The following is a 15,040-nucleotide window of genomic DNA, read 5'->3' on the forward strand; positions in this document are numbered from 1 at the left end:
CAGGTGACTCGCTTCCCGTGGAAGTTCTCCATGATCTCGTTGGACAAGTCTTTGACGTGTTTGCTGTATTGCCTCCACGCGATCACTTTTTCTTCGGTGTCTCTGACGAACTTCCTCCATTCTTCTTTGTAGAGAACTTTCTTTTCGCCGTTGGGGAGCACGACGTCGCCTCGTATTATCGCGGCGTAGTGACGCACCTGTTTGATTATGTCGCCGATCCACTTGGTCCATTTGTGAGCGTTGTTCGCGATTTCCAACAACCAGACGGCCCAAATCTTCAGGGACAGGCAACAAATGGTGCCGGGCTCGTGTTCGAACACTACGGAAGGCTTGTGGCCGCGGATGATGCCGAGGAGGCTGTCCAAGCGCTCGAGTTCGTCTGCAAGTCTGCCTATTTCTTCCTCTTCTTCTTCTTCGCCTTCTCCCAGCGCTTTACCGAATCCTTCGCCCTCTTGGAATTCTTCACCTTCTCCAAACTCTTCCATTCCCAATTCTTCCCCTTCCAAGGCTTCAGCTTCCAGACCTTCGAGATATTCCAGACCTTCTTCTCCTTCGCCTGTTCCAAGTCCGCCTTCAAATCCACCCTCTCCAAATCCTTCCTCTCTAAATCCACCCTCTTCTCCGAACTCGTCACCTAATCCTTCACCTAGACCTTCACGCAGGTCTTCTTCACCTAGTTCTTCTTCACTTCCTCCTTCTCCCCCACCCAATCCTCCTTCTTTATCGATCAAAGCTCCACCGAATTCTTCTCCTTCGGCTTCATCAATGGGTCCGCCGCGTTCTAGCTGTGGCGTTAATGTCTTGTCGAAGGTTTCATCAACTGGTTCACCCATTTCTCCCTCTTCACCTTCTAGCAGTTCGTCACCGAACTCACCTGGTTTACGACCTTTCTTGAACTCACCGAGGTCAACGTTCTTGAACCATTCGGCCAGAATTGTAGACGTTTCGTGAATTTTGTCGAGAACTTTGTCGTCGACTCTCTCCGGATCGTTGTTTTTGGCCCATTCGATCATTTTGTCTTCGAGGAATATCTTGTCGCGCTTAGCTTCAAGGAGATTACCGTCACGGATCTCCCTCAGCTTGTTGAGAATGTCGCCGTAGGTCACTCCCGGCAAGTTTTCCGCGTCTATCTCCTCCTGTAGAAAATCTTCAGGAGACTCGGACAAGATCTGGATCAACTTTTCCAAAATGTCTTCGTCCAGACCTCTCAGCATGTCCAACACCGAACCTTCGCCCTCATATTGTTCAAACAACTTCGTCTTGTCCAGAAGCTTCTTCGCCATGAATTCCTCCAAACTTGCGTCGCCAGCAGCTCCACTCTCTTCCCCAAGCAGACCTTCCATGTCTTCGTCCCATCCCTCCTCGCTTTCCTCTTCTCCCTCTTCGCTCTCGCCCTCTCCTTCACCTTCTTCCTCTCCCTCTTCTTCTTCCTCTTCCTCTGTCTCTTCCCCAAGTAAACTCTCGAGAGACGGTATCTCCAGTATTTTTTCTTTCGAATCGAGGGGTTGTATCTCTGCGAAGAAGCTCATGGTGTCCATCCATTTGATCAGTTTGTCGCTGATCTCGATGATCGTCTTTTTATAAGCGCATCTGGTATTTCTGGTCCTAACCTTGACGACTCTTTGTCTGCACAAGTACCTCAGCAGCTCGTCAGAAGTCATCATTTGCTGAAAATTCAACATGAATAGGGGTTCGTTCTTGATGAACTTCACGATCGCGTTTGTTGTTTCCGCGATTTCGTTCTTCAACCACAACATGTCGCCGCGTTTCAGCGCTTCGCGTCGCCTCTTGCAGATGCGCTTTCTTCGTCTCAACTCTTTCCGTTTGTTCCTCTTCAGTTGCTTGAAGTAATAGCGAGCGTCCCTCGGCTCTAGATTGCTCCCGCTCTTCAGTATTTGGTCGAAACGTACAAGAATCTCGGCGGGGAGGACGTGCTGAAAGTCCTTCCAGTTCTGCAACACGTACCTTTTGTTGGGAATTGACATTTGGATAAGTCTCGGAGGACAAGGTTCGATTAAACATTTGCAGCAAGGTTTCGGTTTGTATCTTTTCCGGCGACATCGCTTCTTCTTTTTACTGTAGCTGTGTGGGATTGACAACAGTTCCATGTATTTTTCTTGGGACAAAGCGCTCCTGTCCAAGAGCGAGAGCTGTGGAGGTCCTTCCACGACACAAACGGGTCTCTTACGACACTTGCACAATCTTTTCTTCTTCTTTTTGCGAGGTTTTATTGCATCGCGACATAGCTTGAAGGGGACACTGATCGGGGAGTGTTTTGGTCCGATGGGTAAGGTTTCGTCGTCTTGTTGCCACACCCGATAGGACCGACCCCAAGTCAATTCCTTTTGTAAGGGTGGCTCGTCTTCCAAATTTTCTACGCATAGCTCGCGTTCGACGAACGCCGTGCTCATGATCACAAGGAATTTTAAACGAAAGACAAAAATTTAGTGGGAATGTTTGACATTTCTTTATGTCAAAAAATAAACAAAAGCGAATCGAATGTGGACACAAGATTGTCAACAATTTATAAGACATTTTTTGAAAAAAATGTGGAAAACTTTGCAGAGTTTATCTAAATCATCTTTATAGTCTTGCGTTTTATGCATCTCACGAGATAAAAAAAAACTACTTGTAATTTTTAGTATAAAAATAACTTGATTAAAAGGCTAGGCAACACACAATACACTTTTGTTAGGAATTGATGACAAGAGTAGATAATAATAATTATTTACAAATTTCGCGATCACTGTCGACAAGTTACAGCAAGTTAGGCAGTTATTTGCATTTAAAAACTAATCTCTTATGTCATTATTTATTTTTAGCACATATTTAAAAACTATTCTCATTATTTTGTGAGTCAGACTGACAAGCCTCTCATTTTTTTGGAAATGTTACAGAATTATTACTTTTATCTGAAACACCTTCGTTACAAGTGTGTAACGCTTTATTTGATTCTAAAAAAAGGTGTCTTATTTTCATTTAGCAAAGTACTGTTGAGTTGTCTCGCCAAATTTGAGAGACTATGTATAACATAATTAGAAAATGAAAACACTTCTTGTCGGAGAAGATTACTGAAAAATGTTTCAATAGGTACTTTGTGTTAATATTGCATAATTATCTTAACTCTTACATCAACATACTTAAACTTTTTACAAAAAAACTTATCAGAAGCTTCTGACGTTTAGACTGTAAAAACTACCCTATTTACTTACATATTAAGATAACATTTATAGACATTTGTATTTTTCAGATGAAAAATGAACCCAACATTTTATTTAAAAATGTACAAATTGACATTTTAATTTTATTAATGCTAAACTATAATCTTTCTGTTGGAATTGTTGACAAGAATAGATTATTGAAGTATGCTCCTACATCAAACACAAAGTCAGATTGGTGGGAATGGGAATAATAAACAGTACAAAAATAGGTTTACTACAAATTTGTATTCAAACAATGATCTAACTAACCACGTTGTAATATGCATGCCAAAAACAAAAGTACATTTTGTAGTTTAAAAAAATCAAATGCCAAGAGGTCAGAAAAATTGCACTATCGAACTTGGTCACGGTGCTGCATTTATTGATCCACTTTCGTGTCAAATTGAAAAAATGCACAAAAAACATGCACTGGCTCCGGATGCCAGTTCGCGAATCGACCCATTTCCCCGTTGCAGAATCGCAATTGAAGTAAAATATGAATGAATGACGCCTAAAACGAATAGTAAAAACGTCATTGTTGTGAGTCACCGTTACAATTCGTCGAAGAGTAACGACACCGTACGTTTAAAATTCGCGCGGGTTACTTTCCAGGTCGACCAATCGTCGGTTAGGTAGCGGACAAATCCGGTGGCGCCGTTCGTACGGATGCACCAATGAAATCATTCCAAAATAATTCTACCAGAGTGTACCTGATCCGAGCGTTACTTCTACTCATCCACTCCCCTTTCTCGTCGCATTTGCTTGTTTTCGATAGTAACGTGAATACGCGTCGATTATTTCGTTGATTGGAATCTGTGAAAAAGGTAAGTTTTCCATCGAGGTAACAGTGGAAATAGTAGAAATTCGATCGATCACGCCGCGAGCCAAAAATGTACGGTGTTTTTACGGCGTTTTGGTGGCGATTCCGCGAAAAATCCGTGAAAATTTCTCTTCCCCGTTTTTCATTGTTATGTTGTGTGCGGTCGCCATGTTGTTGTCTTTGCGTGAGTCACTTGCGGTCATTTCAGCGCACGAAATCGCGTCACCTCAGCCCCATTTTCCGCGCCAACGTCATTTTTGGTTCGGCGGACGTGCACATTTGGCATTTCTGCCGCCCCCGGCCCTCGCATAATCGATTGTCGGCGAAAGTATTGATTTTTTTGGCGGGAATCACTGATCGAGTTGTGCGTGTTGAAGTGAGACGGAATGGCTCGTACGAAGCAGACCGCACGTAAGTCCACCGGAGGGAAAGCCCCCCGAAAGCAGCTCGCGACCAAGGCGGCGAGGAAGTCGGCGCCGTCCACCGGGGGTGTCAAGAAGCCCCATCGCTACCGTCCCGGCACCGTCGCCCTCAGAGAAATCCGCAGATACCAGAAGTCCACCGAGTTGCTGATCAGAAAACTGCCGTTCCAGCGGTTGGTCAGAGAAATCGCGCAGGATTTCAAGACCGACTTGCGTTTCCAGTCTGCCGCCATCGGCGCCCTCCAGGTACGCAAACAACCCCCTTTTTCCACCGAACAAATCATAAAAGTCCACCGAAATCGATCGTCTTTTGCTTTTACTGTCATCTAATTCACGGCAATCTTGATCGTTCAATTTTATTTCGGACATTTTCACGCGACCTTGCAGGAGATACCACAGATGAGAGCGACCGAGATACGTTTTCCAACAAGTTGAAACGTGACAGAAAGATCACGCTTGCTATAGACATTTTCAAATACCGATTTCCCACCTTAACGAAAATATACAGCGTGGAACTGTTTTTTTTCCAACTTTGTCATTACGATCGACGCATGCAGGAATTCTAACCTATGCAACTTGCACATTTGACTTTATTAGAACTAGAAAGTGGTTTGAAAAAATAATAGCGGTTGCGATAACGAACCGATTTTTGAGGTTATGTCATGTTCATGTTAGCAGATTGCACAATTGAAATGTTGCAATATGTAGCCGAAAAATTGCCCAGTTGCTCTATTTACTGTTGGAAACATTTACCTGTATTTACTTTTTTCTGTATTGTTTTGCATTTAATTTTTAATTAACTTGCAGCTTGAACAGGATTATGTTATAAAGACGTTTAATTCGTGGGAAGATATTTCTTATTTAAATTTAAACCGCCTTCGTTATTCCAGTGAAAAAACACCAACTCGTGGTTGGTTATTAATGGGTAAATAATTAATTAGCACTTTCATTGAGATAGGAACCGTCAACCCCTTGTCTGTTATCGTGAAACACGTGGCTGCTTAAAATTTCCTCCTATGCATGTTGATAGTTGTAGATAAATTTTACGATGTTTTTAATATCTGATCGCGTTTGTATTATCGTTGTCAAAATTGAGTGTTGGAATATTTTGATCCAATTAAATTGGAATAGTTGAGTCAAAACAATGAAATTTTATCAGATACAAGTCAATTTGTGTGCAGGATGTTAATTTATTCGTCACTTGGGGATCGTTCTGAATAATTTATGAGGAATACAACACGTTTCTTGATATCATAAATCGTAAAAGATTAATTAGTGTATTGTATTCCGATATAGAATTTTTTTATAATGATTGGTTTTTATATAATGGATTAATATTATTTTATTGTTGTAATAATGGGTAAGAAATATTATATCGCTAGAAAAGTAAAACGGTTTGAAGAAAGCATTTTTAAAATCTAATCTGTGCAAAATACGTTAAAGGAAAAGATTATTAAAACGTGAAATGTGAAGAAAACTTCAAACATTTTTAAGTAGCTTGATTACATGTTTTATTTATAATGTAAATATCGAAAAGATATCCCTGATTGATGATTTTTGGGTTGCCTACTGTCCTCAGATAAATTCGTATTCTTATCTGAATAACTCTTAGCTTAGCTTCATTATTTGTAAAATTGCTTAAGCTCTCATTGTTACAGAATTATCAAGATTATTAGGAAACTGAGCAATTAACTTATTTGGAGCAATTTTATTTTCGCAGTTGTTTTTGCAACGACGTCTTTCATTTCCTTGAAACGAAAAATTTTGTTGAACTGGTTATGCATCCAGTTATTGAGTGAGTGGTTACGTTTTCAAAAAAAGATGCAGACTTCAGGTTTTAAAACTCGATGATCAGCGTTTCGGTTAATTTGCTACTTTGATAATGTTGCGTAATATTTTTTTTTTATGTGATTATGTAGAAAAAGAAATGATATAAAGTGATAAGAAAAATGGATAATATGTAGTGCATTATTTAAGTCAAGTACATATGTAATAGTTTTGTTGTTTACTGCACTTGTAACGATTATGCTGATAATGAGAACTATTGAAATGTTATTTCATTCTTGCATTCGTTAAAAAAAGTGGAATTCGCTTCTCGTTTTCCTAATGAAGATAAATTGTCAATGAAATTTTAATTTAAATTATAGCGCAGTCATTTATGTATGAGGTGGGAGACAAAAGTAGCTACTTAATTATTCATCAAACAACCGGAGGGGTTGGGGATGTAAATCTTTCACCACTTAAAAACTGCAGAGGAAAACACCGAGCAGATTATTTAATGTTGTAAAAAAAAGAACTTATGGCTTCACGTGATGTTTTCTTTGTCACGTTTTGTGGACGAAATACCGAGCGTGTTTTGATGAATTTTTCGTGTTTCAGGAAGCCAGTGAGGCATACCTCGTGGGCCTGTTCGAAGACACAAACTTGTGCGCCATCCACGCCAAGCGGGTAACCATCATGCCCAAAGACATACAGTTGGCCCGCCGAATCCGCGGAGAACGTGCATAAGCTTCTTCGGAATATTTATATATTTTATTCACTAGGTTACATTGTTCGATTCTTTTCTTCTGCAATTATATTTCGTTACTGCATGTAGTTAGTTACTTGTCTTACTCGTCGTTTTCTTCAAAATCGTTGACGTCGTACGACTTGGAGTTCAGAAATATTTTACACTTCAACGGTGCCGTGTTTTACAAAAAAAATCATACAGTAGATTTTTTCTTACAATCACTTGATCCATTACAACTGCCCCTCGACTACAAGAGGACTTGATGGCTTTAGATTCTGCAACATTTTAAATGTGTAGTTATCGTAATAAATTAAAAGTGTTCAAAGTACATATGTGGTTTAGTTTTGTTTTACGCAGTACACGGATAAATGTTCAATAGTCTAAGGTATTGTAAGATTTGTTTGTCATAAGTTTTTTTTAGTGTAAAATGTAGAAAATTATTTTAATTTAATAAAGGACTTCTTGTATTCTACCGAGGTCTTTCGATTTCTCCCTGTTGGCGACGGAGGTTTAAAGGAGTGCAACACTCGGTATAGCAATTTATTAATCGCAAAACTACAAATACGCCAATTAAGAGTAAAGTAATTAGATAGATTTATCACAACACAAAGTCTGATAGGAACAAAAACGATTAAAGCTTGAAACTTATGGAAAAATCATCAAGTACTACGGTCGTAGTCGGACAACCCAAAATACAGTCTCGGTGTACTTGAAATTGTCCGTTTTCAGTTCTTCGATAAAATTATTACGGGTTTGCCTCTTTTTTAATGTACATTTCTACAGCCTGGCTGTCGAAAGAGGATTCGATGGGAGCTTCGCTCGGATGAAACAGCCTAACGTGCTCTAAGAGATCAGTTTTGGTGGTGCACACCTCGGTACAGAAGCCGCACTGCTGCGCCTCTTTCTTGATGATGGCGTGCTTGTCGTGATTGGAGTGCTTCTCCCACGACTTCTTGTGCTTGAACTTCTTCTTGCACACCTTGCACTCGTACGGCTTCGTCGTCGAATGCTTGATCATGTGATACTTTAAATATTGTTTGACTCGAAATCGAGCACTGCAAATGTCGCACTGGAACTTCTCTTCGGTCGCGTGCGAAAACTTGTGCACGTACAGTCTCCTGTTGGTCTTGAACAGTTTCGGGCACTGATCGCACTTGAAGTTCTTGGCGTCACTGTGGGTCGCCTTGTGGTTCTTCAGGCTGCTCTTCGTCGAGTAGTTCTTGCCGCAGACGTCGCACTTGTGGTTCCTCTCGCCGGTGTGGGTCACCAGGTGCGTCTCCAGGTTGTACCTCGAGCTGAACAGCTTGCTGCAGTATTTGCACTTGAAGCATTTGTCGTGGGTCTTGATGTGGTTCCTGAGGAGAGGCCCGTTGATGAAGGTCTTGTCGCAGAGGTCGCACTTGTGGATGTTGCCGTCTTCCTTGTGCTGCAGCCTGACGTGCTCGCTCAGGTTCTTCTGCTTGTCGAATGTTTTGCCGCAGTGGGTGCAGAACACCGGCTTGCCTTCGTTGTGCTGTTTCCTGTGTTTGGTGTACATGGCTCTGTCGTAGAAGATGGCGTCGCATTCGTCGCACACGTTGGGGATGTGCGCCCTCTTGATGTGCCGTTTCAGCCGGTACAGGGAAGAGTATATTCGGCCGCAGTATTCGCAGGGGTATTGCAGCTCGGTGTGGGAACTTAGGTGGGTCTGCAGGTGGCGGTCCGTCGAGAACTGCTTGTTGCACAGTTCGCATTTTATTTCGATTCGTTGGCCGTGGCTTTCTAGGTGTTTGCGGTAGGCTTGCAAGTTTAGGCAGGTCTCGCCGCAGTTCTGCAACAAGACTGAACCATTCAAACGAACACCTAGAGTTAGAAAAAAAAAAACAAAAAATCAAAATATTCCGGCGGCGTTACGAAAGACGAACACAAAGAAAAAGTGACAACAAAACTGAATAGATGAAGAAAAGAATTATCTGTAGATAACTAACGAAAAAATGACAACGTAACTTGAGACATGAAATTATTTCCTTGAAAAACTAATGAGGATGCAGAAAAGAGAAAAAAAAATTGTTTACAACATGCAAAAGATGGTTACACAGGAGAAAATTACTATTTTAAGGCAACACTAAAAATAAATCGCTACTCTGTAATTGTTGTTATCAATTAAAATGGAAAAATAATTGACTGTTATTGTTATTTATAACGAATTTTATGAGACTACGGAACGAGCGGTATCTTTGTGTTTGGTTAATTAAACTATCTACTGCTCAGTGCCGCTTGTGCTTCTCTTTTCATGTCAACAATCCAAGAATTCAGAATAACTGGACGTGACCAAAAATAACTTTTTCGCCTCGCTTAAATGCAAGTCTTAAGAATGCGGTTTTGTCTCATAACATTTGAATGCTTAATGAACTGCGAATGTTCTGGGTTGTTTCTTTTCATTTGAATTTTTTAAATAATAGTGACAAGTCATTTTCAAACTCCTTATGTGAACAAACTAGATGGCGTAGAAACAACTGTCGTCTTCGTTTGTTTGTTAAACAGTAGATTTTTTAATGACAGTTGTTTCGACCCATTTAACGGTTTGTAAACGTTCTAATTTCTTTAATTAAATTGCACGACCTTCTGTATTATAACAGACCTGTTCATTTCATTATTATTGAATTTTTTTTATAAACAATTGTCAAAACGTTGTCATGTTGGTATGAGCCAAACATTTTCATGATAATACGATTGGTCACATTGAGAGTCAACATTTTTTTAATTTGATTGAGCCTGCGCCCTGACGAGCGAGAGTTTATTTCAAACTTGAAAAGGATCTCTCCGGATTCTTCATTAAATTTGTTTTGAAAGTAAATTCACGGAAGAAAGGTGCGGGAAGTGAAGTGAACATAACCTCAACTATGATTTCGTGTAAAATTGTTATACAGCTGGTCTATACGCGCACATTTTAGGGTGGTACAGTATAGTTTTTTATTTAATTTTGACACGTAACAATTGTTTATTTAAAAAAAATCACTTTCAAAATGCAATGAGAAAATTGAAAATGTTTTCGAGAAGAGCCAATTTTCGCCGATGAGGGCACCACAAAACGGGCACTTCGCTAAAAATAATAATTAACACGCAATATAACAAAGAACAATACCACTAAACACAAAAAAAGATCAATAAGAAAAACATTCAAAAGCAGTAAAAAAACAAGGAGATTTTTGACTTCAAATTCAAAAGGTCGTTTGAACAAGAAAAATTCTGGGTGACAAAAACTTAAGATGACGAATATCCCCAAAAAGGGGGCGTTTACTTTTTACGCGCTCTGCGGGATCACTCGAACTATTTTTGAACAGGCCGTGTTAAATTGTATTAGAAATTGTATTAGAACAGTCGGCGCAGTTTGTTCTTTGATTACGATACATATTTGGAAGCTTGTTGTATCTATCAGAAAAATATATAAAAAATATGATATGGCGACAAATGTATAGCAACTCGGGACAAAATGGCTTCCGCACATTCTACTTTTTCTGTCTTTGGGCCACGCGCGCTCATCGCGTTGGCAATCCTGTCATTGTCAAATGTTAAACAGATATTTCGACGTGACGTTGTTTTTGTTTGTATTTTATGTGAAAACGGTATGATTTTGTGATTTTTCACTCTTGATGGTACCACGCAGTGGAAATGGATTTATGTCAAGATATTGATATGTGAAAAGTTTGGGGAAGTACCCTACGGTTCGATAAATTCGATTTTTTGACAGATTTTTTCGATGGGATTTTTCCAAAAGGTACTGGAGAAAAGCAGCAGTGCCATTGTGCCAAGTCGGGTTTCTGTACAACAACGGTTCTGAACCAGTGGTCAAGTACGAGAACCTCCTCCTGGGGAAACGTCATAGTGACACATGTCATTTGATTGAAAGAAGTTACAAGTAAAAAAAAAGAAACATGGGAGAGCAAAAACACACCGTGCGATTAACAATTACTTAGATAAGGGGCGGCTGTGACTTTGACAGTATCAAATTTTTTGTATCTTTGCTAACTCAGCTAATGAACGTCAAACAACTGTCGCTATTAATAACATTTTAATGCAAAAATAGTTTTTACTTCAGAACATAAAAGATTCATGATTCATCTTACTTTCGTATTTAATTCAGAAATTTAAACAGATATATGCAACCAGAAATACAGAGCATCTGAACCTCAAGTAGAATTCGACATACGTCCAAAATCTAAAATGCTTCTTTGATTTAAATAATGAGAATCGAAGCTGTGGCACTAATTAAAAAGGTTAAGAAAGAACGACTGGAATACAAGATGGTGTGAGGAAGGAGCTTGGAAAGTATACTACACTAATTGGCGTGTCCATTCTGCCTGATAGATGTTCTTTGTTGTTTTTTAATCGAGCGATTTAAAAATGATTTCGCTTTTGAATTGAGAGTTTCAAAAAAAAATCGCCTGAAAAATATAAAATTCGACCCCTGTTGCTGAATTCCCACCTTGTGCCGCCACTGGGTGATAGAAGGGGTAGACAAGTGTAATACAATGTAAAACACAGATCCACTTCTTCGAAGGTTTTGCCAAAATCAACGATATTAATTTAAGGAACAAGGAATATATATTACGGTTTTTGTTTAGAAAAGAATGTAAAAAATGAGATATGCAACCCAACATACAGCTTTGACAGTTTATGAGAACAAGTATGTTACATATGATGACTCATAGTTTGTTCATAAAAACTCTTTATGGTGTTTTCAAATGAAATAACATAATAAAGTTTTTAAGGAAAAAGAACTGTTTTATTTAATACGTATATATTTGTGGTGGGTGACAAAGAACTCGAATTCTTTTTAATTTTATTGAACATACTTCACAACAGTTTTCAGTCCAGTCGTCAGTTTTTATCATTTGCGTAATCACTGTTTTATCTAACGGTAGTTTGGCGTTTAATTAATTTTGTTTTTATTATAATAAGTACAGTAAAAATTACTGTAAAAAATTTATACATATTTTATGGAACCAAGTGTTTCTGCCCTAACAACTTGGAAACTGCCAAAGAATTCTAAAGTTCTCAGTTTAACATAAAATCTTTGGTTGCAAATTTTGGGTAAACAAATAATAATTGGCTGATGAAAGCAATAGCATATTTTATTTTTTGTTTATAATAGGAAATTATAATTAGTGCGAATATCACTACAACATGCTGCGGGAACGTTTGTCAGGAATTATCAAAAAGAATTTCCCTATTAAGAGATATTTACACGATTTTGGAGAAAATTTTGATTGATACTTCATTCTTGATATGTAAACTTGATTTTTATTTTATTACAAAAAACAAGTCTATAAAAATTTTATAAATAAAGTAACATGCCGTGTTTCTTGCTCCTATTCTTTCTTTTTCACCTCTGAAAAAACCTAAACATTTAATGGTTAATACGAGGGTTGATTCACCAATTATTGTCCCTGACGTAGAAGGCTGATGAAAGGAAAACTGTTAACAGTTATTGACTATTGTTCGACAGTCAGCGAACAACCCGAGTGTTTTTCTGAGTGAAGAAAACATAATTTTGGCTGTTCACCACAGACGAATCTTTAGATTTTCTATAGCTCACAGAAAAAAAAAATAAGAAAGGTGGCCGCTTCGTGGACATAATTTAGCCATCAAGTCGAGTCTTATTGATTTTCTTGACGGATTCGTTACGGTACATCAAACTCGGGTTCATCCAGAGCCAACACGGGGTGGTGACACCTTCTTGAAAATTTCGTCTAATCACGACAATAGTGTTTTCGGTGGATTTTTGATTGAATGTTTGTTGCGTGTGCAGGATGTAACAGAGGAGTAATATCCTAAATTAATGTCCAAAGTAGGCGATCCTATTAAGGAAAAAGAGGGAAAATTGAGATGATGTTCCGCTGGGACAACGCTCCAGGATCCCGGATTAAAGTTATCAGTATAAGCACCCTATACGTCAGATCTAGGCCCCAGTGACTGTCTCGGGGATAATAAACAGTAAATTACCCTCGTACAACCAATTTGGCCTTAATAGTCTCACTACACACCGAAAAAATAATCTTTGACCTTCCAAATCATTATAATAGTTATTTGTATCACAAGGCCAGAAACTGCACGTTTGCGAGCATGAGTACGGTTTGCACTACGAGTCGATAGACGAGTATTGCAAGTACGAATGCTCGCAAAACAGTTTCTGGACGTGTGATACACAAAATTTTTCGTGCCAACTTCTGCGGATTTTTGTTAAATGGAAGTTAAAGCACTTGTTTTAATAATTGGTATTAGGGACTTTTTTTGTGTTGGCAACACTTACATTTAAACATTTAAATTTTAAAATCAACATCGCTCTTGTTTCCTGACATTTATTAAATTTAATTAATTTGTTTTGTTTTTGACATTTTCCTGAAACATTTGTTGTAATAAATACACCAGCCCATATTCAAGAAGTGGCTCGAAACGTAATTTTAATTAATTAATTTTAGTTAAATATTGCTTCTTTGCAGTTTGTACGTTGTTATAAATAGAAAAACATTTTTAACGAGCCATCCACAGAACAAGCATTGACGTTTGATAGAATTCTGATAACAAATGCCAACCGAAACCGATGACAACTCAAAATCCCTACTTTTAGCCGGACTAGGCCGGCAATGCATGTATTTCTGGACGATTTCGAGATCTGTAATTTACCAAATTCCGGCCGGCGGCACGAAAAAATATTTGTCTTTTGGACTTCAGGACACCTGTGAAAAAATTAATGTTTATAACTATCTACAACTAGAATCAACTTGTGCAAACGAGCAGTCATATGTAGTCTCAATTGAATTAAATTCCATTAAATGATAGGTGAATTATGTAATATATTTTTTTAATAATTCGACCTTTGTTGCGCCGATTGGCTTCTTCAGATCTATATAAAAACAAAATACATACTGTAATATTTAATGATCGTTAAAGCAAATTTGAGAGAATTATTACACAGTCACGTAATACACCAGATGAGTATCAAAACATGACAAACTGAAGTGAGTTGAAAATTAGTATTTAGTCTGCGGTTCGCATCGCAACAAAAAAAGCACTATACACTAGGTAATTATGAAATAAAAAAAAATTAAAATCTCATACCTTGCACTGGAACTCTTTTATGTTATTGTGTATGACCATGTGACTCCTGAGTGATCCCAAATGTCGAAACGCTTTGGAACACTTCTTGCAAGCATACCTCTTTTCATCAGAATGACTCCTCTCATGCAATTTCAGCTGATTATTCGATACGAAATTTTTCCCGCATACTGTACACTTGTAGGGCTTCAATCCCAAATGAGTATTCATGTGAATTTCCAATTTGCTAATACTTTGGCACACAGTTTGACACACTTTACACGTTCGTTTGTCGATGAAATGCTGCTTCTTGTGGGTCCGGTACTCGGCGAAAATCTTGAACCCCTCGGAACATATCCCACACTTGTATGCTGTCGTTTCGTTGTCTGCTTCATCCCTCGAGGCCAGCTCCTGACTTGGAGGGTACCCCTCGCACTTGACCAACTTAAAATCGAGATTCTCACCAGACTCGGCCACCGGACTAGAAAAATGGTCGTGTTCTTGCTTGACGCGGACATTTTCAGTGAAGGAACCCTCGAAAACCGAATTTTTCGTCATTATGTCACAGATGTTGATTCCGTGTGTACTTCGCGAGGTCGTGCACTCTTCCATGATGACCAGGAGGCTCCCGACCGCCTATTTCGCTCGATAAGGAGGCATCGTTCGGGGTTTTAGGGGGCTCAAATCACCCCCCAAACATAACCTCTGAAAAATCAATAAAAGGCGTCCTTGTGACGTCACCGGATTCAAATGTTTTGGCGCGCCGCCACCCGCCCTCAAAGCACAAAACAAATCGAGCAACCCCACCCGATCCATCTAGATTCATTCGAAAATTACTATTTTCCACAATTATTGTCGATTTTCCTATTTACAACACGTTGGATTGTTTACACTCGGTGTAGGCAACCAACAATACACCACCATGTTTACAAAACGGGGACCCGACTTTCACACAATTCTTGCGCAGGTATGAAACAGGTTCTTGGCGTTTCCTCAAGCAGGTAGTGTTGCT

At 39.0% G+C, this 15,040-nt stretch overlaps 2 protein-coding genes across 2 annotated transcripts; one reads left to right on the forward strand and one right to left on the reverse strand.

Moving 5' to 3' along the window:
• The first annotated feature begins 3,865 nt into the window (after nt 1-3,865).
• LOC138137771 (histone H3.3A) lies at nt 3,866-7,423 on the forward strand. The gene is made up of 3 exons (XM_069057322.1): nt 3,866-4,024; nt 4,398-4,688; nt 6,822-7,423. The coding sequence occupies exons 2-3, from the start codon at nt 4,407-4,409 to the stop codon at nt 6,948-6,950; spliced, it is 411 nt and encodes a 136-aa protein (XP_068913423.1). The 5' UTR covers nt 3,866-4,024; nt 4,398-4,406; the 3' UTR covers nt 6,951-7,423.
• Nucleotides 7,424-7,477: 54 nt separating this feature from the next.
• On the reverse strand, nt 7,478-15,006 carry LOC138137766 (zinc finger protein 431-like). Its single transcript, XM_069057317.1, has 2 exons — nt 14,053-15,006; nt 7,478-8,761 (listed from the first exon to the last, which is right to left on the reverse strand). Exons 1-2 carry the CDS (start codon nt 14,638-14,640, stop codon nt 7,697-7,699), a joined length of 1,653 nt encoding a protein of 550 aa, XP_068913418.1. The 5' UTR covers nt 14,641-15,006; the 3' UTR covers nt 7,478-7,696.
• Nucleotides 15,007-15,040: the final 34 nt, after the last annotated feature.

The sequence above is a fragment of the Tenebrio molitor genome, chromosome 9 (genome assembly GCF_963966145.1).
Source record: "Tenebrio molitor chromosome 9, icTenMoli1.1, whole genome shotgun sequence".
Classification (NCBI taxonomy): Eukaryota; Metazoa; Arthropoda; class Insecta; order Coleoptera; family Tenebrionidae; genus Tenebrio; species Tenebrio molitor.